Here is a 25,402-nt window from a genome sequence, read left to right on the forward strand (position 1 = left end):
AAAAGGTAGGTTCCCGGGCCCGCCCCTAGGTTCCTGGCCAATGACAGCGCACCCCTCATCTTTCTGCAAATGGCCCACAGCTCTGCGGGTTCACACTGAGATGGATTCAGACGGTGATGCTTCTCGTCTTCATGGTTTCTGCTGTGAACGGCAGCTGTCCTCAGCTCTCTTGCCCCGAAGGAACTCCCCATCTAGGGGCATGAAGGAGGCCTTTGGGTACATAGCCATGCAGCAGGAAGGCAGGCGCTTATTTTGAGATATTAGTAGACTAATAAGTGGGAATGTTCAATAAATAGACTTACCTCAGCAGTGAGAGTTGTGTGGGAACTAAAGATGGTTCATGGCACCTGCCTTTATGAAGGAAGGCAGAGGATTTGGTCTTCCTCAAGCGTTGGTGTCTATGGGGGTTCTTCTTGCTATCTTTATATTGGCATTTCAAATACACCTCAGAGAAAATCTTTCAGCTTTTAAAGATTTTATTTATTTGTTTGTTTATTTATTTAGAGAGCATGAGTGGGGGGAAGGGCAGAGGGAGAGGGAGAGAGAGAGTCTCAAGCAGATTCTGTGCAGAGGCTGACCCGTGGCTAGATCTGATCTCAGGACCCTGAGATCATGACCTGAGCCGAAATCAAGAGTCAGTTGCTTAACTGACTGAGCCACCCAGGATCCCCTGCCTTTTTAACTTTTAAATATATTCCTTTAAACATAGTTATTAAGACCTTAAAATTTTACATCAAATGGCTGAAAATCAGATTTGCCATCCTGCAAATGGTCCCCACATTCCTAACTTTGGTCCCCATGTTCCTAACTCTGTCAGGATTTCCCTTCCCCATGTGCTGGTGCCCTGTTCACACTACAGTTCATTAGGAAATCTGGGAAAAGTTAATAATAATAATAATGGAACAATTTGTTATGAGGTAGTAGCAAAGAATTTATAACTATGAAACACTTTTTTAAAAAAAATTTATTTGAGAATGTGCATGTGTGTGCACATACACAGACATTCGTGTGTGTGTGTGTGTGTGTGTGTGTGCACATGCGCACCAGCAGGGACGAGGGGCAGAAGAAGAGAGACAAGCAGGCTCCCTGCAGAGCAGGGAGCCCCATGCGGGGGACTCAATCCCAGGACCCCAGGATCATGACCTGAGTCAAAGGCAGATGCTTAACCTACTGAGCCACCCAGGCACCCTAGGAAATATTCTTCTACATTTTAAATTAATCCTTCAACATATAAAATCCACTATTACCTTATATAAAGGTTTGCCTACTGGTGAACAGGTGGCCCTTGACCATGAAGAAGGCAGGTTCTCTGGAAAGGATATTGGATGTGTACATGAGTATCATCTGTTCCAAGAATGCATAATACCGTAGTGCCAGTGTGTGCTGTAGAGAGAGGGGGAAGCAGAGCGGGCTTCGTACTCATTCTGTGACTAGTTAGTCATGGTAACCTTCAGGTATTTGGTGGTTTGAGCAAAAGGTCTGATGCACATTCCCGGCATCCAGAACCGTAAGGAAGATGGTAAAAATGTTTAGACAAAGAACGAATACATTCACTCATTTGACAAAACCCGAAAGTACGTGCAGTTCCAGCAGACTTCAGAACTGTGCTCCGTTCAGCCTCCAACGGCAGACATTCACTTCAGGTTCCCAGGCAGGACCGAGGCTCTAGTGATGGCACTTGCTGGAATGCGGAGTCTTGCTGGATCTTATCGGCAAAGCCTGGGGACGAATGAACCAAGTTATCAGGGGAGGGTGGATGACAAAAGAAACACTGCAGCCACTATCGCACTTACTCACCCGCTTTCTAGCTGAATGAGACACTGGGTTCAGACTTTTATTGTTACTTTTTAACCATTGCTGATGAAAAGCTGACTTTCACTAATGATTTGTTTTCTTTTCTCTGAATTATGTTTCGTGTCCATTGGTTGCCTTCCTGCAAACTACTAATTACTCCCTTTGTCCTCTCATTTTTGCATGTTTCATACAGATTGCTTTTAGAAAATTTAATTTCTGGTGGATTAAACCAAAGAGACAACTAGCATGCCTTCTGGTTGGTATATCCCGCAGGTACTTAAGAGGTCAATAAACAGAGTTTGAGGACAGTAAACTTTTTTAAGGCAGAACGTGGACAAAACAAAAGTAACACTCAAAAAACAGATTCACAACAAGCAAATAAATAATTCAAGGAAACTAGTCATTTTCTTAGAAGTGCTGGCCAGTTTTCCTTTGGTAAACTCTGACCCTCAGCTGAATGTTTTGGCCCCTTTTGCATGGTGAGGATTTATTGCTCGGGACTTGTACGGTGTGAGTTTCCTGATCATTTTCCGCTTCAGAGAGAGTCACCAATTCAGCTCAATGGACAGCTGTTTCATCCAGCTGCCAAGGATATGGGGCTAGGTTGGGGCAAACAGAGGGTCTGATTTGTACCTGGGTCTTGATTTAACAAAGGTGACGGAGTGACAGCGCGGAGAGGTCGGTGCCGCCGAAAGCCGAGTGTAAAGTAACTCACAGCTCCCCTAGAAACACGAGGCATGACACGCCATGCAGTGGCCACAGGCGGGGTGGGGGCCACCAGTGTCCACCAGGAGATAGAAAGGAGCACGGGGAAAAGCACAGACCACGGCCTTTATTGGGGTCTCTGTGTAAAAGGCACGGCAGGGTTAGGGGAAAAGCTGAGGATCGGCTGGTCTGAAGAATTCTAGTAGGCTTTGGGGTGGTAGGGGCGGTCCCAAGCCAGGGCACATACTGGCTTGGAATGTGACAGTTTGGTACCAAGGTGGTTTGGAGAATGGGCTCTGCATCACTGGGGGCTGGAAACAGCTGTGGCTGGCAGGTGGGCCCTGCACTGTAATTCCTGGATCCAAACAGACAAACGCAGAACAGAGGAAAACACGTTTGGGAGGGGGGTGACCGAGCCTTTCCCCTGGGAACTCAGAATCTGGGAGCTGAAATGCAGGATAGGCCATGATCTATCCTTGCAGCTTGAACAGAATGCTGTAGGGGTCTCACGGAGGCAAACATGCCCAGTCCTAGAACGCTTTCTGGCGAGGGAGATTCCCATTCTCTTCAACGCTCAGCTGGCCTCTCTTCCTCAAAGTCCTCCCACTCTGGTAATGGATGTTGCCCTTATAGACGTGGAAGGATGCAGATCAAGGCCTAGTCAGCCTTCTGGCGTAGAAGTAACATTAGATAAAAGGTCGTTCCCACTTGTCCGGCACAAGGTGGTGTCATTTCTGCGTGGCTAGCCATCACCGTCGCACTAAAAGGCCAATATGTCATTCTCGCCCCAAACGGAAGCTTTCTTTTCTTTCTTTTTCTTCTTGCAATTAATGTCAGTAAACAACTTGTTTTGTTGTTGTTCACATAGTTCCCATTTTTTTTTAAAGATTTTATTTATTTATTTATTTGACAGAGAGAGATCACAAGTAGGCAGAGAGGCAGGCAGAGACAGAGAGGAGGAAGCAGGCTCCCTGCTGAGCAGAGAGCCCGATGCGGGACTCGATCCCAGGACCCTGAGACCATGACCTGAGCTGAAGGCAGTGGCTTAACCCACTGAGCCACCCAGGCGCCCTAGTTCCCATTATTTTAAATGAGAAGTCAGACGGGGTTAAAGAAAATGCTCGAGTTCTTTTTGTTGGTTCCTGATGAGCCTGCGGGTGATGAAAAGAGAGGCAGCTCGGGGGTGCACGTGTCTGGACGACTCTGGTGCCGGCCACACCATTGTCTTCTTGAGGCCACATGTGTGTCTCCCTTGTACCAGTGGGATCCCAGCCAGCCACTGTCATTCCCGGGAGGATAGGAAAACAGGATTTTCCTCATGAATCTGGCCAAGAATCGCAGCCTACAAGCAGGGGGATGCTTGGAATGTTCTGTCAACCACGAGTAAATAGCCACCCTTTGCTAGGGTGGTGACAGGGCTTGGGAGAGAGGCAGAGAGGCTGTTTCCCATCAATGCGTAGCCTCAGAGAGGAAAAAGCTGACAAAGAGGTAGCAAATAATCAAAAAAGATTTTCCCATGCAATAACTCTGCAGATTCGCTTTCCTTAGAATGAAGGTATAGGGTTAAAAAATATTTGTTATTCTTCTCTTAATTCCCAGGATTAGAAGCTTTCTGTCTGGGCTGGTGCCCTGACAGCCCTGACCATTGCTGTCTAAGTCAATGGTTAACAGACACCTCCTGAATTTTATTCCCAAGGACATTGCTCTGGTCTTTTTTGAATGTTTATCGTGGGCTAATCATTGTTAGGCTTTTGACATGCGATTTCTATTTCTTGTGCTCTCTACCTGCTTCTCAAACTTTCCTGTGTGTAAGAATCATCTGGACACTTACTGGACATTTATGTAAAGTGTAGATTGCTGGGTCTCAACTGTAGTAATTAGAAATTCTGATTGTGCCCGATATGGATCAGTCCCAGGCACCTGGCTCTCCATCAAACCCCCAGTTAATCCTCAAGGAGGTGGTCCATGGAACGCACTTTGAGAAACAGAGATCTAGTTCATGGTTAAAATTAATTATGCAGAGTACTCTGTGAATTAATATGTAGCATGGCACTACCTAAAATATTAGGTTTATTGGCACCTGTTCCAGTGTTTGTATAATTATTATTGTCTGACTGTTAAAACGAGTCAACAAGAAGGACTTCAAGGTTTTATCAAAGACATTAATCTTTTAAAAAAATGAGGACTGGTAGTGTTTTTCAGACAAAGAAAAACATCAAAGAATATCTAAGTCAACTAAAGGAAACCTTATAGTAGGTCATCACAAAACAGCCCCAAAGCAAGGAGGGAGGAGGGTTATTTAAGGTCCTTGAAAAGGCAGGGAATTAAAGGAACAACGGTTTTGTCTTTTTTTTTTTTTTTTCCTTTTTTCTTAAGCGGCCGTTAAGCATTCTTTCTCTGGTCATTGCACATCTGCCCTGATGACTCAATAATCCGAGTTCCTTCCTGAGTCTGTGAAATCCCTTCTCTGGGACTCAGAGGAAGGCGGGGACATTCAGGCACCCAGGGCTAGTCCTGACACACGTTCCTTGGACCAGTGCTGGGTTTCTAAGGGCGTCATGCTCAGCGTTGGTTTAAATCATAATTCAGATCACATATCACAGAAGCAGCAGATAGATATCCTCCCCTGTGTTTAAACCTCCCCCAATCAAGGAGGTAGGAGGAAGGGACTGAAGTTGCAGGAAAGTGGGGTGGGCGGTGAGGGGAAGGACTGTGATTCTTCCGCCGGTCAAAATGAAACTGACGCAGGTGGTTTCGGAGTTACAGAGTCCTGACTTCCGAAAGAAAAATCCTTTTTTTCCTAAAAACATAACAACCAACAAACGCATACATGCAAGTATAGATGACATGAGACTACACGCGGCTGTGGAGCTGGTTTCTCATGTGCCGTGTCCAGGGTCTGGTAACTGTGTACCGCTCACCAGTGAGGCAAACTGGCCCGGTGGACCGACCTTACCAACTTTTATCCTCCTCTGGGGAAGCACCGCCTTCCCCTGCGCCTCTGTCTTTTTACATTGTAATTCAGACAACCCAACCCTCCGATACTCATGTATCTTTTCAACCTTAACCTCCTTCATCATTATTCTATTCTCAAATCTTCAGAAAAAAATCTCCCACCTTCCTCCCTACTCCCCAGCTCCTCTACCAAGTTCTGTCCTGTTTTCATTTCCCTTGTTCATCTCTAGTGGCCTTAGTCATGGCTGGGAATCAGCAGAGCAGGGCTAGGGCTGTATCAGTGCTGGAAAAACGGGGAAGCCAAACAGTTTGAACCAAGGTTGTCCTGATAAAGAACCAGGGCTCAGCGACCACAGGAATCTTCAAAATCGCAGAGTCATCTTCAGAACCCACAGCGGTTCAATCTCATTAGCTCCTTCTAATTAAATCTGCCCTTACCAAACTTGCCACTGAAACACAATTTCTCATTAAACTTTATTTGGGTGGGTTTAGCTTAGTTTCTAGTATCGCTTCAATTTTTTTTTTTTTTCCTACTGCAACCATACAGCATTTCAGTTACATTGTACAACTTCTGCAGGGTTGACCCAGAAAACCCAACAATATCATTTTGTTCTAATCAGTTTGCTGGCTGATAAATGATCTCGCAGGAACATTTGGCTCCATATGGGTCTGCAGAGGGCTGGACACGTACAGGTGTTCCACAAGGAGGAAAAGTTATTTCACTGAGTTGACAAATCGAGGACAAATGGGAATTGTATGTCATTGAAACACTCTGTCCCTGAAAGACATGTTCATGGCAAGAAGTAATAGCACCACCGCCTAGGACTATGATTTTCCACAAAAGCCTCTGCGATTCATTTTCTCTTTTTCTCATCTTACTCCCTCAGTCTGGAGAGGATACCCTTCGCCTCTGCTTAGACACAATGCAGCTGTCCTTCCGGGCCCCCCACAAAGCCTTCCCCAGTGGCTCCAGCCCACCGAACACTGTTAGTACAAGCACCCATGGTAGGAACTGTCAGTTTCTGCACGTTCACTCTGTGGCAGTACTACGGCTTTCCCAGGACGTGAGCACTAAATCCTTATCCCCGTTCTGTCTGAGAGGAGTTTGAGAAGGCCAGAAGTCAAGTAACACGTCTAGAAAGGGACAGAAGCACCCCAAATTGGGATCTGTGCCTTCCTCAAGTACCTGATCATGCTGTCCTGTCTGCCCCATCTCCCCGATAGGATTTACTCAGAAGCCCTGTAGATAATGTCACACACAGCACTGGATCATATTGTTTTTCTTCTCCAGCACTAGTGTTTTTGGCTTTTTTTCTTTGCTCTCTTAGCTTATATGCTCCTTGTGCCTCGTGTTCAGAGCAAAGGTCTTTGGCCAGATTCTGCAACTCCTGTGTGCCTCCCGGAGCCCTAGTGTCCCCTGCACCCTCCCCCCCTCCCACAATAAGACTGTGGTGAGGATTACCAGAAAATAATGCATATGAAGGGCTCAGACTGGGGTTGTCCACAGTGAGAGGCCAAACAACTTTATGTATTACTGGTGTTACAATGAGCACAACCCTAACTCTGAGAGGTTTTCTAAAAATTCGTTCTGCAGGGATTCCTGTCTGCTCTGCCATCATGTTCAGCCCTGGGGACTCGACTTAGCCGACACCCTCTCCCTCTTCCCAACTCATCAGCAAAATTGAACACTTTATGTCTTTTTTCCACCCTCCGGAGTACAAGGCTTTTGCCCTTGAATGGACCTGGCAGCAGTCTAATCACTGCTGCCAGGGAAACATAGAGTGGGCTAGGAGGTAACTGGTCATTCCAGCCTGAACTCTCCCACTGACCTCCTCCTACTCTTGCCTTTAGGCAGATCGCACTCCCAGCCTTAGTTTCCTCATCTGTCCCAGGAGAGAATAGACTGACCTGTAAAGTCTCCTGGAGCCCTACAGCTAAGACTCTTAGAGGTCTTTTTTTAAACAAGGAAATCCCAAGCACTAAGCTGTTGTCACCGGCACTGTTTTCTGCTCTTCACGACTTCCGTGATTGTGTTTTTGTGAAACGGTGTGTACGGGTGTTTGTGTGTTTTATGCGAGGGTCTTTGTGTGTGTGTGTGTGTGCGTGTCTATGTGTGTGCGAGTTTGTATATGACTGCATATGGATGTGTTGGTGCGCATCTGTGTGATTATACATGAATGTGGATGCATCTGTATGTGAATATTTTTGGTGTGTGTGTGTGTGTGTGTGTGTGTGTCTGTGTGTGTGTACATTAGCACAGGGTCGAAGCTGTCTGAACCCAAGTGACAGGAAGAGAGAAAGCTGTCCCGCTCACCTGTGCCTTTGGGACGACCCACCCAGGCAGGGCCCGCACGAGGCGGGAGAGCTAGGCTCCCCACCCAGGTGCCGACCCCCCCCCCCCGCCCCCACCGCGGAGAGAGTTGGAGCCTGGAGACCGCCTAGCGGGCGGGGCGGGGCGGAGGGCGGGGCGGAGGGCGGGGCGGGGCGGGCGGTGGGCGGGCATCCGGGCGGGGCGAGGCCCAGGGTGGGTGGGGCGGGCGGCGGCGGCTCCGGGCATGCTCCGCGGTGGCGGCAGCGAGCGGGGCGGGTCGCGCTGGTCCCCGGCCGGCCGGAGCAGCGGCGGCGGCGGCGCGGGGCAGCATGAGGGAGCCGCTCGGTAAGTCCCGGCGTCTCTCGCCCCTCCTGACTCCCGCCGTCCATTTGGCCCGCAGCCACGGCGCTACGCGGGCCTCGCCCCCAGCCTCCCGCGCTCTCCCCCAACTTCTCCAGCCCGGACGTTGCTCGGGTCTGAGCCTCCCCCAGCTTTAGGGGATGTGCGCACCCCCGCCCCGGGCGTCCCGCACGGTGCCCGGCCCGGCCGCCGCGAGCCCCCTGCCCGCAGCCTCGGGGTGAGGGAGCGCCCGCTTTGCGGGGAGGGGGCGGCCCCGTCCCTCAGGTGCCCAGCCGGGGTGCGGGACTCCAGGGTCCGGCGCCGAGGGCCGCGGCCGGCGTTAGCGCTCGCTTGGCCCCCTGCGCAGGGAGGGCCCGGGACGGCGGGGGTCGCGGGCTTCCCTCTCGGCGTCCTCCCCGCCAGCCCGGCTCCAACCAATCCCCTCTTTCGCTTGCGCGCCCCGACTTCGCGGACATCGCCCCAGGAACTGACAGCCACTGTTCAGCGTCCCAGCGGTCCCCGGTTCCCACAGTGGCCACCTCCCCGCCTCCCCCCTCACCCCGCGCGCCGTCCGGACCAGCCCGCGGGACGTTGAGAGCTCGTCGCCGCGCCCCGCGCTCCCTGCTCGGGTCTCTGCCGGGCCTTGCGCGCCCCTCTCTGCGGGGTCAGGACCCGGGATTAGGGCGCTAATCGCCGCCGCTTCCTAGCAAGTGCCTGGGGCGGCCCGGCCCCGGGCAGCTGGTGGTTAAGCACCCCCCACCCCCACCCCACACCACCACCAAAAAAGAAGAAGAAAAAGAAAGAAAAGAGAGAGAGAGAAAGGGGTGGGAGAAAGGAAAGAGCCCCGCCTGAGAGTGCTGTAAATCTCCTTAATCAGCTCGTTTATGGGATCTGGAGCCTGCCTGCCGGGCTGCCTGCCGGGCTGCCTGCCGGGCTGCCTGCCGGGCTGCCCGGCTGCCCGCCCAGGTCTCCGCACACCGATTTCCTGAGCACCCTCGTCACCGCCCCCCCAACCTCCCAATCGCCATCAGATCACCCTAGAATGCCAGGTTTTGCCTAGATGCCCTGGCCACAGTGGGGTTCAGCACCTACAGCAGAAAGCTCTCCTTTCTTGCTTCCTGTCACTGGAGGTAGTGCCCAGCGCCTCGGATTCTTCTGGGGGTCTGAAAAAGAAGCTGTGATTTCACTACTGGAGAAAAACATTTTAAAAAACGAGAACTCTACGCCAGCGCAGCCTGGTCCTGCCCTGTTCCTTGCTCATCAGTACTCTGTAGGGGCAGAGGACTTTGGGGCAACTAGCTTAGGCAAAACACCCTCCCCTCCACCCCCATCCTCTGCCTCTCCTCCCCCTACCCCCGTGCTCGCTGTCCCTCCCTCAGTCTATTTGCCTGGTCTGTCTTGGGGAGAGGGATGAAGTCCCCTTGACCATACAGCTGCAAGGTTTTCCCTACATCTTCATGTCCTTAGTCTCTTGCTTGTTTTTTCAGGTCTGCAAAGAAATTTGATTTGAGATGAAGGTTGGAAGATGGGGGTGGGGGTGGGGGGAGCAGAGGATTCCTGGGAGTAGAGGGACATAGGATTCAGACCACCAGAAATACTTAGACAAAAATGGCAGACTCAGTATTCAAACCTGAGTGGTCACAGGCTAAACTTCAGGAAAACAGTGTCTGATGCCAGGAAGTTTTAGAATTTAAGATGACTGGATTAAGACCATGTAGCAAGGCAAGTATGTATCGTTGTTTTAGAAATCCCATGCAAATTCTAGTTCAGGGGAGTTGTGATGGTTTGCGTGTGAAATTGAAAATTCAGTAAATTCATTTGGTTTCTACTGTTGTGTGGCTTTCAACATAATGTATTTACCTTGATATTAAGTGCCTTAATCTTGGCTACCAGCTGACCAGCGGTCCTGAAGGTCCCTAATTATTTCTCTGGGCAGACAGCATGTAGCAGTTTCACTTCCCCAAGAGTGGGTGAGCAAATATTTGTTGAAGGAGGCCTTAATCTGCTGGGCCTTCCTCCTGACAAACTTTACTCCCGTGCTACAGAGAATGGAAGGTCAGGCCCTTGGCAGGCCCAAGAGATTTAAGGGGATTGGGTGGATGGAGAAAGTCTGTGCCAGAAAAAAAAGAGAGAGAGAATTTTGTCTTTCTGCCTCCTTGGAATATAACTTAAAAGTGCCTGAGTGTTCACATGCTCTGGAGGCTTGACAATCTAATCAGAGTTATCTAATGACCCATCTGAGTAGTCAGACTCTAGAAGCTTATGGCCTATCGATCAATAGCTATAAAATGCAACTAGAGATTGGAGGTACATAAGGAGAATAAATAAGGACCAGTTTTTCAGTTTAAAAACCAAACAAACAAATCTGAAAAGATCCTTGGAGTATAATTTTTTTTTAAGTGCAGTTTAAAAATAAACTAGAAATGCTATCAGTAAAGAAAGCCCAGAAGTCTGTGGTTCCGCCAAGTTCTCATTGTCCTCGCTGGAGAGTCCTCTAGTCTAGGAGGACAGTAAACACCAACCCTGCTGCAGGAGTTTAGAGTTTCTCTTTTAATGAGCTTGGCGGGATTTCAGCTAATTAATCTAGGGAGAGTTTAGAACACAGAGCGTTGGATTTGAAACAATTGTTCTGTTGTGGTTTTGATTTTGATAAGGGAAGACTATCTCCCTGAAATCCTATTTCAGGCCTGTGCTGAACCCATTACTGTGCTTTATTTGGTTTTTTAACAGATGTTGTTTTTCACCTTTTGGATGGCAGGGGTTATCTCGCTCATTAAAACCTTGCTATTGTGCTTTGTTTCAAGAGCCTATGGAGTTAAGGAATGCTGAGGGACAATCACTTGCTGGGGCCAGTGCATAGGGGAGGCGAGGTCTGTCTCCAGTTCTTAGATATAGCCTTTAAAATGCTAAAAGTCATTGAAAAACTGTAGGAACCACCCTGATACTAAAATCTCAATTATCTTGATTTAAATTGATGATATCTTGTTTAAAATTTGGATTGTAGGGCGCCTGGGTGGCTCAGTGGGTTAAGCCTCTGCCTTCTGCTCAGGTCATGATCTCAGGGTCCTGGGATCAAGCCCCGCATCAGGCTCTCTGCTCAGCAGGGAGCCTGCTCCCCCCGCCCCCGCCACCCCTCTGTCTGCCTCTCTGTCTGCTTATGATCTTGTCTGTCAAATAAAATTTGGATTGTTACCTTTGCTTTCTTTAAATATATTTTTCCAAAAACTTTCTGTAGGTAATATAGTTGGGAACAGTCAGGCCAAGCTGGTAAAGATGAATTATCAGACCCCAAAATATCCTTGTAATTTGCTGCTTCTTGGTGATCTTTCTGTAGCTTACCTCTAAGCTTGTTTCTTTTGTACATAAATGAAATAGTTTATTATGAAGAGATACCAAGATATATTTCAAAGGAGAAAAAAAAAGGGGGAAGAGGCAGAAAACAACTGTAGGTATATACAAAGAGTAGTAGGAGAAATGGAAACCAGACTGTTGCTTGGCAGAGTGGGGTTACTGGGAACTTTTACTTTTTATTGAAACACTGAATTTTGCATTGTTTACTGCTAGTATAACTTTACATGACTTTTGCAATTAGAAAATAATGTACAAGTTATAGGAAATCATTTAAACTTTAACATTATAATAAAACCTTGGTTCTTTTATCCAAAAGATATTTAAAAAGAAAACTAGTGTGTTTTAAGTTAAATAGACCATATCAGGAATCTTAACACATGGAGTTTGATTTACATGATGGTAGTGGGATTCCATGCTAATCGAAGTTTTATAGTCATTTTTACAAATAGCCAAAAATTCCAGAAGATTTAAAAAATCTTATCCAATTTCACTCCTTTTCTTAATGACTGCTAATCTTCCAGAAATGTTACTGAGGTGCTTAGGGTCTCATAAAAGGGTGAGGTCGCCAAAGCAATAGCGGCAGAAGTTAGAGTGAAAAAGGTGATGGGGTGCGCGGGTGTATGTGCGCTTCTGGGTGTGTTCACACAAGTCTTGGGGGGAAAGGCAAAAAATCAGAAGAGATAATATTTATGAAAAAAATAAAGTGCATAACATTTGGTACTTCCCTTCTCTTTCTCTGTGTTTTGGAATCAATGCCTTGATACTGACCCAACCCAGCAAGACTAGCATTCCAGGATCCTTTTGATCTCAGACCCAAGTTTTCCACCTCCCCCTTCCTTTTTTTTTTTTTTTTTTTTGTCACCTTAAAGAAACTTAACTCAGTGATGTTGGCTCTACTAAAATTATTACTTCACAGATTAAATACGCTTTTTATGTTTAGGAGACTTTAACAACTTGAGGGCTCTGGCCAGAGCTGGCCATCACACTGGTGTGCGATGGGAACAGGGTGTGTGAGTACTTACTGGCCCGGCACTTCAGCTGGGACTCTGGAGTTCTCGACTGAATTATTAAGACTGGGAAGAGAAGTGGCAATCCTGTTGCTCATAATAACACACATAGTTCTACGATTCAAAAAAGAAACCCACAGAAAGCATTCATGTCCATTTATCAGTTAGCAATGAGTCCCATTCTGCTTTGTTTTAGGTCGTAGCTATTTACCTCTTGTTTAAAGAAAGTACTTTGTTATATATTCATCATAACATTAGACTGAGAAGTTGTCAGCTGAAGAAGTATTTACAGTGAACTGCCAACAATTTGAGGGACTAATTACATCTTAAGTATGGAATGTCAGTGAATATAGCTGAGAAGTTTTAGGTTTTCAAGAAGAGTAACAATGTCTAATCAAGACCCTTGGAATGCTGTTTGTAATCTTGTATTAGATTTTATTAGCAGAACGTGTAACTTTTGGCTCACTGGAAACAGGTTAAGAATCTCTGTAGCAGATATGACACATGTACTATATACTAGACACATAGAACCTTACATAATTCAAAGTTCATTTATTCTTCAGTGTTTCTTTTATTTTCATGAAGTCTTCCAATTTTCAAACATACATTTTCTTAATCCTACTTAAGAAACGGTTCTTAAATTTTTTTTTAATATTTATTTTTAAAGTAAACCCAACCCCCAATGTAGGGCTCTAACTCCCAACCCCAAGATCAAGAGTTGCCTGTTGTACTGACTGAGCCAGCCGGGCGCCCCTAAATTTTCTTCTGATGGTGATATCATATCAGATTAAAGTACATGAAAGTGCCAATATCTGACCTTTTTTTTCCTGCAACATGGCAACTTCATACGGTTCTACCAAATATATTTCATGACAGGACATCATAAAATATAGTGAAGTGTAAATAAGGACATAAAAAAAAAGAAACAACCAGAATGCAGTACCACCTTTGATAATTTGATATGTTTTCTTTGGTGTTTTTTTCTCCCGTGTGTGTGTGTGTGTGTGTGTGTGAGAGAGAGAAATTACTATTGTATTTAACATAAGGTTATGTAGCCTGTCTTTACCATTTAATATGGTACTGTGAGCATTTCCCTGTGCCATTGTATATTCAGAAACATAATTTGATACATACATATACATATCCACGTCTACCATATGGGTGTATTAGGATTTTTAAATCATATCTAAAATGGACATTTATTTGGTCTAATTTTTTATTTATCATAATTAAGACGAGTAAATATGTTTATAGATGACTTTGTGGGTATTTCTGATTATTTCTGTAGGATGGATTCCAAGATAAAAGATTATTAGCCCGCAGAGTCACAGATTTTTGAAGATTTTATAGCATATCAATCACTTTTAAGAAAGGAAATACCCATTTACAACAGACCCCCCCCAACACAGTCATACACCCACAAATAGGAGAGCCCATCATGCCCTCACCTACAACAAATACTGCCTTCTAAAAGCTTCAGTAATATGATCAGTGAATAATAGCATTTTGGTTTAATTTACATATCTTTGATTACTAGTCAGAGTAAACATCTGTTTTACATTTTTAATTGGGTATTTTTCTCTTTCCTTTATTAATTTTCAGTTCATGTTTTAGGCAATTTTTAAAAAGGAAGGAAAGTTTTGGTTTATCTAATGCATTTTTTAAAGATTTTATTCATTTATTTGACAGAGATCACAAGTAGGCAGAGAGGCAGCCAGAGAGAGAGAGAGAGAGAGAGAGAGAGGAGGAGGAAGCAGGCTCCCTGACGTGCAGAGAGCCCGATGTGGGGCTTGATCCCAGGACCCTGGGATCATGACCCGAGCTGAAAGCAGAGGCCTTAACCCACTGAGCCACCCAGGCGCCCCTCTAATGCGCTTTTTAATAGTTTTATTTCACTGCCTTGGGGAGCCTTATGACTGTAAATATGAGAATAAAAACTATTTTTATGTTTATAAATGTAAAGGGAGGAGGAAACGGTACATGTTACAAAGTAATATTCATTTGCCCACCTCCACCTCTGATGGTGAGCGTGTGCTAATGGACACACCACAACATAGACCACAGTGTCTGCAGGGGAGGGTGTGGATGGGGCTGGTCTTTCTCATCTCCAGCCCTTGTTTTTCTCATCTCCAGCCCCGAGCCCTGTGCCTCGCACGGTCAGTGTAAAGCAAGTGTCCTGAGTAACATAAGTTGGAAGACGTGCCCAGTACTGTGCTCTGGGACCTCTGGATGGAGACTTGCTAGCTGCTGTACCCTGCGGCCTCCGCACCCACCCCCGCTGCTACCTCTTCTCCCCGTGTGGCCATATAGCTTCGCTCTCTTGGTTGGCCTTTCTGGGTGGTGATGGGGCCAAGGTCAGAGGTTCTTTCTTCACATGACCTCCTTAGCTTTGTTCTCTGTCATGGCCACAAGCTGTCTCCTTGTTCCTGTGGCCAGCTGACTTAGAAAGGCATGCTGCTTGTCACAAGGGTAAACAGGCTCAGGAGAGGGACAGATGGCTAGAGCTAGAAGGACCCCGAAGAACCTCTTGTTCAACTTTATTTTACTTCTTCTGGGGAAGACTGAAGCCCAAGGAGCTTCCCTCTTTGGGGCAGTGTCTCAGGCTCAGTTCACCAGAACAGATAGTACCGAGCCGCAAGGAGTGGCAGAATCTTCCCCCACAGCGAAGGGGCGGGCATCCCTGCGCCTAAACACTCCAGGCTGATATTTAAAGAATGTAGAAATCTTCCACAAAATAAGATTACTGAAAGTGATCTCATTCTCATTTTTTGGATGAGACAAATAATCAGATGAAAATCCACCTGAAAGTGATTTGGGAAAAAGAAAATTTTATGGGACTGGGTTGGTTAAATTAAAATCAAATTACCTGTCATCTCCTCCAACCAATAGCTATTGGTTATTTGTGATTTATTTCTCCTCAATGAAATGACCATTAGCTTAGTCACCAAAGACTAGAATAAATGTACTTGAACTCCTTTTCAATAAATTAAAAAGACTAGAATCCATGTACTTGAACTCCTTTTCCCCATCCCCTGTTACCACCTGTGCACGTTCAGTAAAGAGACTTGTAACTACTTGTCCCCACGTCTGTCCTTGCTCTAACCGCTTTCATCCTCCACCTCCCCACCATACTGACTGTCAGGCAGTCTTTCCCGTTTGCCCACTCCTGTGGTTTCCCAGTGCCTGCTCTCACGAGATGCAAATTCTATCCGTGTTATACGTAGAGTGACTGTTTCTATATCAATCATTTTTCTTTTAGAATTTAGTTTTTTTTTTTTTTTTTTCCTAAAAGTTACTCACTCCTTTCCCATCCATTTATCACGGATGTAGTTTGTCTGCTTCTCAGAGTCCCCCAGCAAGTTTTTCGATAGCTCTGTAGGACCCTGAAACCAAAAATGATCTGAGGTCCGCTGAAGGTCATGAAGCAAGGACACGGTCTATTTGTGAATGAATTCTATTACTGAGCATTTAAAATTAATACAAGCCCTGACATCAAAATACCACAATAAGGGGTGCCTGGGTGGCTCAGTGGGTTAAGCCGCTGCCTTCGGCTCAGGTCATGATCTCAGGGTCCTGGGATCGAGCCCTGCATCGGGTTCTCTGCTCAGCAGGGAGCCTGCTTCCCTCTCTCTCTCTGCCTGCTTCTCTGCCTACCTGTGATCTCTCTCTCTCTCTCTCTGTCAAATAAATAAATAAATAAATAATCTTTAATTAAAAAAAAAATACCACAGTCAAGTGAGGCGACGGCCCTGTGCATGTGTACGCGTATGTGCATACAGGTGTGCATGTATGTACGTACATGTGTGTGCCTGGTGTGCATAAGGAAGGAATCCTGTAGAAGAGCCATCCTAATCCAGTGGAACAAAGGAGATTTTTTTTCTTTTTAAATATAGTTTCCATTTTAATGCCGCCATGACTTCATCTTTTCTTGTTTATTTTTATGCATTATTTAGTAAATTAAGAAACTTCTATTGTTTGATAGGAAGGAACTTTAGATGGGTGAGCCTAAAATAGTAGCAAGTAGCAAGGGCTTTGAAGCTAAACAGACCTTGGTTTGAACCTCAGATGTGTGCTTCCAAGCTCAGGCCTTCAGCCTCAATTTTCTTGTCTGTAAAGTGGAGACATTCATGGCTACCTTTGAAGTTTGCTGAGGGCATATAATGAAATAAAGTTGTTTGTTCTTGGGTTAAATGTTCCCTCTGTATAAATGGTATTTAGATATTCGTGGAATGAAAAAGATATTTAAAGTGGGTTCATTCGTCTCTTGTTGTGTTCGGGTCCAGCCATGCTAGAAGCTCCCCCATAGCTGAGATTGTATGTGGACACCTGCACTCTTGTAACCACTCTCCCGAGATGTTCCACTAGGAGTATTTGCTACAAGGAAACAGAAGTAACAAAGGAAAAGTTTTCTTAAGTGAGCCGCCTGGAAAATCATACTTACAGTGTGGGTCTGCCTTGATGTGGAGAATTAGTTTGGCTTAGAAGCAATCTTCCAGAAGCTTCCTTGACCCCTTGAGATCAGGTTAGGGTCCCTTCTGCTTATTTCCCTCCAGTCTGTATAGCAAGACAGTAGGATTCTTAAGGACAAAGAATATGTCTTATGCATTATTATCGTTGCAGGGCCTCGTGCATTATAGGTGCTCAGGAATTGTGTCTTAGTGTTTCAGACTGTATAAGATAACACTGTTCTAAGTGACTTGGAAGGAGGTCGAAGTGTCCATTCGCAAGAGACAAGACATATGGGTGATATAAAGAAGGTATGACCTTGGAAATCAAAAGTTACATCCTAAGTGATACAAGAGGAATTGGGAAATGGTCTGAATTTCAAAGTGAAAATTAATAACGAATGTGAAGTCTTTTCATAAGGCAAGTAACTCTTCAGAGACAAACTAAGGCCACTGTAGCATGCTAAATCCACCGTCTCGTGTCTGCGTGGCGACTTACACTGTCACAAGATCTTATTCGGTCCTCAGAACAGCCTGGTGGGATGGAAGAGAGCAGCCGTGCCATTCTGCAGGCCAGAAAACTGCGGTCTGGTGCGGTTAGCCACTGCCGGCAGGGTCCCAGCTCGGGCGGGTGGAGCATCACACGCCATACTGCACACTTGAACTGTGCGTCTGCATTTCCAGGTTGTTAAATCCTTGTTACAGTAACTGACTTTTATGTCGGGTTTTGCTTTGTGTTTGTCTTTACAGCAGTGCCTTGAGTTGGTGGGTGGCGATCAGATCAAATACTATTGATTGAGAATGCTGGTGTCTCAGGGTCGGAGAGAAACTCGAAAAGGGACAGCGTTTTGCCCAGCAGTTCACTGGAGGCCCGTCTCCTCAGCACGTCACTGTCTTCTCCTGGTGGCCGCTGGGACCGATGTGTCCGTGATGGGGCGCTTGCTGCCTCTCGAGGCAGCCCATTAAGTGTTCCGTAGATGAGGATGGAGTAAGGGAGTAAGTTGAGTCCGATCGGGATCAGGAAGAACCACGTAGCTGTTCAGAAATCGGCTCCAGGGGAGCGGCGACGCCGAGCAGGGGTGTGGAAACGAGGAGAAACCCCAGCTCTGAGTTGGGATCAGAAGGTGCAGAGAGTCGGCCGAAGGGAGAGAAGTCCTTGTGGACTGGGAACACTCGTTTGGGTCGTGGGGCTCGCGGGTCACCCCCTCTCGTCTCGGCCCACCCACGTGCGCCCACGCTGTTGTGCTTCGTACTCCTGTTCCCCACGGGCTGCGAGCCTCTGTGAGACAACAAGTTGCGCGTTTCCAGTAATCGGTACACTTTTTTTTTTTTCAATTTATTTATTTTCAGAAAAACATTATTCATTATTTTTTCACCACACCCAGTGCTCCATGCAAGCCGTGCCCTCTATAATACCCACCACCTGGTACCCCAACCTCCCACCCCCCGCCCCTTCAAACCCCTCAGATTGTTTTTCAGAGTCCATAGTCTCTCATGGTTCACCTCCCCTTCCAATTTATCCCAACTCCCCTCTCCCCTCTAATGCCCCTTGTCCTCCATGCTATTTGTTATGCTCCACAAATAAGTGAAACCATATGATAATTGACTGTCTCTGCTTGACTTATTTCACTCAGCATAATCTCTTCCAGTCCCGTCCATGTTGCTACAAAAGTTGGGTATTCATCCTTTCTGATGGAGGCATAATACTCCATAGTGTATATGGACCACATCTTCCTTATCCATTCGTCCGTTGAAGGGCATCTTGGTTCTTTCCATAGTTTGGCGACCGTGGCCATTGCTGCTATAAACATTGGGGTACAGATGGCCCTTCTTTTCACGACATCTGTGTCTTTGGGGTAAATACCCAGGAGTGCAATTGCAGGGTCATAGGGAAGCTCTATTTTTAATTTCTTGAGGAATCTCCACACTGTTCTCCAAAGAGGCTGCACCAACTTGCATTCCCACCAACAGTGTAAGAGGGTTCCCCTTTCTCCACATCCTCTCCAACACATGTTGTTTCCTGTTTTGTTAATTTTGGCCATTCTAACTGGTGTAAGGTGATATCTCAATGTGGTTTTAATTTGAATCTCCCTGATGGCTAGTGATGATGAACATTTTTTCATGTGTCTGATAGCCATTTGTATGTTTTGATTGGAAAAGTGTCTGTTCATATCTTCTGCCCATTTTTTGATGTGTTTGCCTGTTTCGTGTGTGTTGAGTTTGAGGTACACTTTTGACCTCAGACCTGTAAGGTCAAGTTATGGCTCTTCGACTTGGAGTATTTTTCGGAAGATGGCTTGACTGGGTTTTCATGCCCCTCGAGGGCTTGCGAAGCAGAGCAAGCGTGCTGACGTGGCCAGACTAGACCGACTAGACCGACTCCTGCCTCAGGAGGACGATGCACACATGCGTGCTTCGTGCGGCCTTTGCTCCTTCCCCCCGGCAGCGGACCGCAGCCCCGCAGGCTCTGCGGTGGCCGCCGTCCACTCCTGTGAGCGCGGCGCGGCCACTTGGAGGACAGCGCCATTGGCTTTGAAAGAGCCGGACCTAGTATGAGAGGGAGAAGCTGAGTGTGGTGAGGCCCAACTTCCCCTGTTAACTCTGGTGCCCCCTGGACGTGTGACGTTCAGCCAGTCAGGGTGGGGACCCTCCCTGGTGTAGGCCACCAGGATTTTGCTGGTGTGTCATTTCTTTACTTCTGAGATCATCGTTCCCCAAGTCTATATTCCCTCTCGTACACCCAAGCACGCAGTTGATAGAGTGAGCTCCTTGTCACTCTCCAAAACCCAGCTGGGATGTCCCTTTCTCGTATCTGTGCGTTCTCGTATCTGAGAGAGCCTACCGTGTGCTGGGTGCCGGGGAGGGGGGTAGCCCTGGACCAGACGAGGACCCTGGCCTCGTTGCTCCCCTAGCCCTGTGTTCGTCGTGGGATCACGTTCTCCTGCAGACTGTAGTCCAGTGACGTGCTCGGTTGAATCAGAGAGCAAATGCTCGCCTCTCTGGTCCTTCCATTTCTGTGTGAACGACCCAAGTGGCCCAACCCCTGCGAGGCCTGTAGCAGGAGTGTCAGGAGGGCAGGACTGGGCAGTAACCGCCCGGGCTCGTCAGCCTTTCATGAAATGGGGCGACCTAATGGGAAATCGACCGCTTCCAAAGTCCGATGCTCCCCGTGCTGACAGCCGGGGCTTCTGGGCCCCGGTCGTCCAGCATGTGATGAGGAGCGAGAACGTGCCTGGTCAGCAGAAGGGCAGTGGGCCCCCGTCAGATTGTGCAGCGGCAGGAAGCACATGTGTCTGCCTTTCACCTGCACCCAGGCCAGCAGGCGTTTCCTGGCCATTGTTCCCGGGGGCTGCCCCCGCGCGCTTTCCGCCCACCGGCGGCCTGGGGCTGGCGCGGGGCCCGCTGGGGCAGCTCTTCCAGGCCGGGCCTCTGCGTGCTCCCCGGCCGGCCCCGCAGCCCATCCCCAGAGCCACCGGAAGACACAGGAAAGAAGATTCCCTCATGTAAAAATAAACATGGCAGCCCCACCTGTTTTTGCACCGGGCTCCCAAGTTCCTTGTTCCTTTTGTTCTCAGCAGCACTGGGGCCTTCGGATGGTGGCCCCAGGGAAGGAGGCGCAGTGGAATTCGTGTACCCTGCGGGGAGCTGGGATGTGGCCACCCCGGGCTCAGAGAGGCGGGAAAGCTGCCGCAAGACTTCTTGAGGGAAAAATGTGATTCTTGCAGATTTCCCGGGTGAAGGGAGACATGTGGGGTCCCCGCTGTGGTGCCATCCAGAGGCTTCCCCAGCTGCCCTTCCTGGCTCGGGGCTCACCCCGGGAAGCCAGAGGTAGGCTCGGGACGGCAGCGCGAAGTGTCAGGGGGTGAAGCCAGCACTGGTCCCCGCTCTTTTTAGAAACTCCCGGTCGAAACTGCAGCTTCCGAACCCGTGTTTATTTTGTCTTGGCTGCTTATGCCCAGTGTTTTCAGAGAACGGGGGCGAGGGAGTGGTGGACACTGTTAATCATCTCGTTGCTTAAACACTGGTCCAGACTCTGCTCCAGCAGGCCCCGGCAGCAGGTGGGGCCTGCAGGTCTCCGGCCACGTCCGCCCTCTCCGGCTCCGTGGGATGGAGACCGACTTCAGGTAGAGCCTCTGCGCTTCCCGGCCGGGGCGGCCACTGCGCTGTGTGCATAACCGGGCTCTGGTTTTGGTCGGAGTAAAGGGAGCGGGAGGTGTCAGGCGCGTTCCGGGGACCCCCGGCGACTCCTCACAAACCCTTTCTCTGTCGTCCCTGCAGTGTGGGTCCTGCCAGCGCGACGGTCCCAGGGGCTGGGCTTTGATGAAGCGGGTGCATTATGTACAGCGTAGAAGACCTCCTGATTTCTCACGGGTACAAGGTGTCACGGAGCATCCCTGCGCCCCCCGGGGATGAGCGCAAGGGCCGCCGGCAAGCCAGGAGCCACGCCAGAGCTGGCCAGGACCTGCCCAACGGGTGCGACAACGGCCGGGCCGCCCTCCCACGCAGCAAGCCGTCCCAGGGGAAGGGCCACGCGAGCACCTCAGAGAACAGCCACCACACTCCCAGAGCCCATGGAGAGCCCCAGAGCGCTTCAGCTCCCAGAGCTCCTGAGCTGGGGTAAGAGTCAGTGCGACCCCACCATGGCCTTTTGTCTTGGGGATCTGGCAGTGGGTGCAGAAGTCAGGTCCCCGCATGCCGTGTGTTTGGCAGGAGCCAGGCAAGGAGAGGGTGAGAGACAAAACACCTCCTTCCACGGGGGTATGTGGGCTGTCCCAGCAGCACGGCGCGCGGGGCCTGGCCACAGGCCAGTAAATGAATTCTATGAATTCTATCACACGAGACACACGGCATTCTAACCGCCCCTCCGTTTGCCCTTAGAAGCCCCTCGGATTGCCTCAGCTACGAATCATGTCAAAACTCCGTAAAAGCTAGTTCCTGTCGGGCGCACATTCCCAATCCATTAGGCTTCCTTATAAATAGGTTTCAATCCTGCGTACGTCGCAGAGTTGAAAGAGCTGTGTCTTCCCCTCTGTGTGTGAAGAAGAAACCCTTTCTTCTTGCATATTCATGTAATTCCACTGGCTTCTGACCCATCTTTCCCTCGCACACACTGGCCCCACTGTGGGTGTCCCGTCTGAACACAGCTGTATCTGCGGGTGTTTCTTAGGACCAAAAAGAAGGCGGGTTGGCTGGGGAAGGGGGGCTAAAAGAGAGGGACTCCGGGCAGCCGGCCACAGAGCCAGCACGGGAGAGGAGGCCTGCGACCCCCACGCACACAGTTTCAACCGAGAGGAAACCCTGTCATCACTTCATAAAAGTGTGTTTGTCTTCAGTGCTGTGTGGGGACCAGGCTCAGCCTGGGGGAGGAGGGCTCTGTGGGGGCAGAGCGTGTCCTGTAATTGTGCATAACCGACGACACAAATGGAAGCAGAGGCTGGTCTTCAAGGGAAACAAATAAACAAAACACCAAGCAAACCAAAAAATGGAGTGAATTCAGTCTCAAGACCAGGAACCTGCCTTCCATGGTTCAAAGTCACCTTTTCACAGAAGGGATCGTGAAAATGGGAGGGGTTTTATTCTTAAAATATAGAGCATTCCAGGGGTGCCTGGGTGGCTCAGTGGGTTGAGCCTCTGCCTTCGGCTCAGGTCATGATCTCAGGGTCCTGGGATCGAGCCCCGCATTGGGCTCTCTGCTCGGCAGGGACCCTGCTTCCTCCTCTCTCTCTCTGCCTACTTGTGATCTCTCTCTCTCTCTCTCTCTCTCTGTCAAATAAATAAATAAAATCTTAAAAAAAAAAAAAACGTAGAGCATTCGGCACCTTGGTTCTCGAGTGAAAGCAAAGGCGATCGGTTGCCCTCCTAGTACCCAGGCTGGTCCGAGCAGTGACGCTGCCATGTGAGTGCCGTGTCTTCGACCGCGGATGTGGCCGGTTCAGGAGGAAACCGGGATGGAAAGGGACCTGAAGATGTTTTCTTTAACTTGCCCTTCAGTCTCACACTCGTGTCCACTACGGCCTTGGGCTTCTGTCTCCTTTCAGCCCCATGCCCGGAAGAACCTGCCCGCCCTGGATTTGGGGAGAGGCTGCTTACGGATGAGCTGGCGGAGACAGGGCCGCCTAAGTTACCACTACGCAGACTTGTGCCAGATTCTGTGCTGCTTTCAGTCCTCTAGCTTTGTGCTGAATGTGTCTGTACCTTCTACCTGGGATCTCAGGGCACTGATGCTCTCCACCTTGTCTGCCCCTTCCCGTGTGTCTGCCAGAGAGCTTGTTGCAGTCCTGCATACGCAGTGTGTGTAATGTGTGCTCAGGGATTCAGTTCTTTCTGCCACCATTGTAACAACTGTAACAAGTCGAGGCGGCAGAATCCCTGCAGAGGGACCTGGTTGGCTGTGCGGGTCTCCCTCCGCCTAGGAGATGAGAGTATGGGGTCAGTAAAATCTCCTCTCGAATTCTGGTTGGGCTGTGTGTCTCCCAGCCTCGTCCACAGCCTCCTCAGGACTTTTCTCGTCCCTCTGTGCTGACAGGCTGCTGAGGACTACCAGTGCTCACAGCCCAGCCTCCAGGCCGGCGGGCATAATGGGACCCACAGGCAGCCTTTCCTTCTGTCCTGAGTAAAGTGCTCAGACGGGTAGCTTTTGGTGGCACTGGATGTCTTGACACCCAGTTCTCGACAGATCTGGCCATTTCTGCCCATTTCTGAGGTTGGCTGATTAACTTGTGACATGTAGGGTAGCTTTCAGATGGAAACTTGCCTTATCTGGTAAAAAGAGAATATGCATACACATTTGCAAAACTCCATGCCAGTGCCCAGAGCTCGGAGACCAGCTGCAAGGCTTCCTGGGTTGAATTGAAAAGGTGCTTTCTTTCTTTAGTAGCTTATACAGAGCTGGAAACAGGAGGCAAACAGAAAAGTGAACAGAAAGGTAGGCAGGAGAATTCCTTCTCAGGAAACAACAACAAAAAAAATAGCGCCTCAAGAGGAAATAAATAAGTGCTAGCAGTTAAAGCCTGGAAGTTGAAGAAAAAGAAAACCCAACAATACTTCGGCTTCTGTGAATTCTGAATCTGGATGAATGAGTGGTCCTCTGCCAAGTCCCAGCCTTCGGTCTGGACCCGGGCAGCTGAGGTCTTGCTGCTGCGTGCCTGTCCCACACGGTGATGCTGCGGAGCTGGTCTCCGGGCCTGGAGGGGCCAGTGGGCCCCCAACCCCAAGCCAGCAGACAATGAAGCCTCCGGAGGGCCTCCTCTTCTGGTGGTACCTCTCTCGGGTGAGGTGAGGTTGGCCCTAGAGTGTATCCCCACACCCCAGGCCGGTCCTCCATACCCTAGGGCCTCCCTGGAGAAGAGGGTGGTCAGAGTGGTTGGAAAGGCCTCAGGGGCCAGAAGAGGTGTGTTTGTTTCATTCTGGTAGGATGGCAGGTTAGCGGTGTCCTTCTTTTATAGCCAAAGGACACGAAGGCCAGTGCATGTTGGTGACTCCATAAGGGCCACTCGGTGCCAGGGTGGTTGATGCCTGGCTCAGTCCCCAGGCTCTGGGCTGCCGGGCAGGCTGGAGGCGGCCGCATGGTTAGCAGCGTCGGGCCGGGACAGGCGCTGCCCACGTGAGGCCTGCACCATCCAGGACGGGCGCGGGATTCCGTGAGCCCAGGGGTGGGCTGTCCTCACTCGCTTCCTCATCCTCTGCCCTCCCCCCGGCATGCGCGGATGTGCAGTGGCTCTCGGAGCACAGCCGCGTCCCTTTGCTTTCTGGGGGGCTGTCCAAGGAGCACACGCAGTGGCACCCAGAGGAGATGTGCGTGCGCAGAGCTGCCGCCCTGTGTGCCTCGTAAGGGCGCTGTCGTCGGGTGTCGGGGGCGCACCGGGAACATCAGGATTGGTGGTGGGCATGCTGGCACTTCGGTCTTTCTTCAGGAATTAACTTTGTCTTCCAGCAGAGTTCCTTAGGTAAGGGCTGCTTAGATCCAGTTCAATTAAGAAAACAAACCAAAACAAACACAGCCCTCACATCTGGAATCTTGACTCGATTTTCCAACGTGCGGTGTGCGTGTTTCCCAGCGTGCCGAAGGGGCTGCTCTACCGGCTGGCACTGTTCCCAGATCAGGTGATACCGTGCCCCCAGGATGAGAGGGGACTGGCAGCCGTGTTGTGTGGGGAGGGGAGGGACCCGCTGGCTCGCTCAGAAACGCTTGTGCTGGGCGTGGAGATAGGACCGAGTCACTTCTTCCTTGTACACAGGCATCCAGATCAGTGAGAAGACAGCGGCCGCTTTCCAAAGCTCCATTGTGTGTGTTCTGTGCGTGTTAGGGCTGGTGTAAGCTTTGAAGTCCCTTCGTTGGTCCCTTTTGTCTGCGACATCATCCCCCAGCTCTGGAGCGGCCCATAGAGCCGCTCCTCCTCCAAGCCCCAGACCCTTGCCCTCTCCTGGGCACACTGCCGTGTGCTCCCAGTGCACCAAGCCCCACCTGGGTGCACCCAGAGCCCCCCTCCCTAGCT

General features: G+C 49.2%; 1 protein-coding gene across 2 annotated transcripts in view; it reads left to right on the forward strand.

Moving 5' to 3' along the window:
• JCAD (junctional cadherin 5 associated) overlaps window positions 1-25,402 on the forward strand; it is a 79,093-nt gene that overhangs the window by 29,643 nt on the left and 24,048 nt on the right. Inside the window, exons 1-2 of one of the 2 annotated variants that reach the window (XM_044228932.1) lie at window positions 8,059-8,110; window positions 21,186-21,524. In XM_044228932.1, the coding sequence (XP_044084867.1) occupies window positions 21,244-21,524 (281 nt within the window). In that variant the 5' untranslated portion in view covers window positions 8,059-8,110; window positions 21,186-21,243. Of the gene's footprint in view, window positions 1-8,058; window positions 8,111-21,185; window positions 21,525-25,402 lie in introns of those variants that run through there. The other variant, XM_044228931.1, reaches the window with a different exon arrangement.

The sequence above is a fragment of the Neovison vison genome, chromosome 12, assembly GCF_020171115.1.
Source record: "Neovison vison isolate M4711 chromosome 12, ASM_NN_V1, whole genome shotgun sequence".
In the NCBI taxonomy this organism is placed as follows: domain Eukaryota; kingdom Metazoa; phylum Chordata; class Mammalia; order Carnivora; family Mustelidae; genus Neogale; species Neogale vison.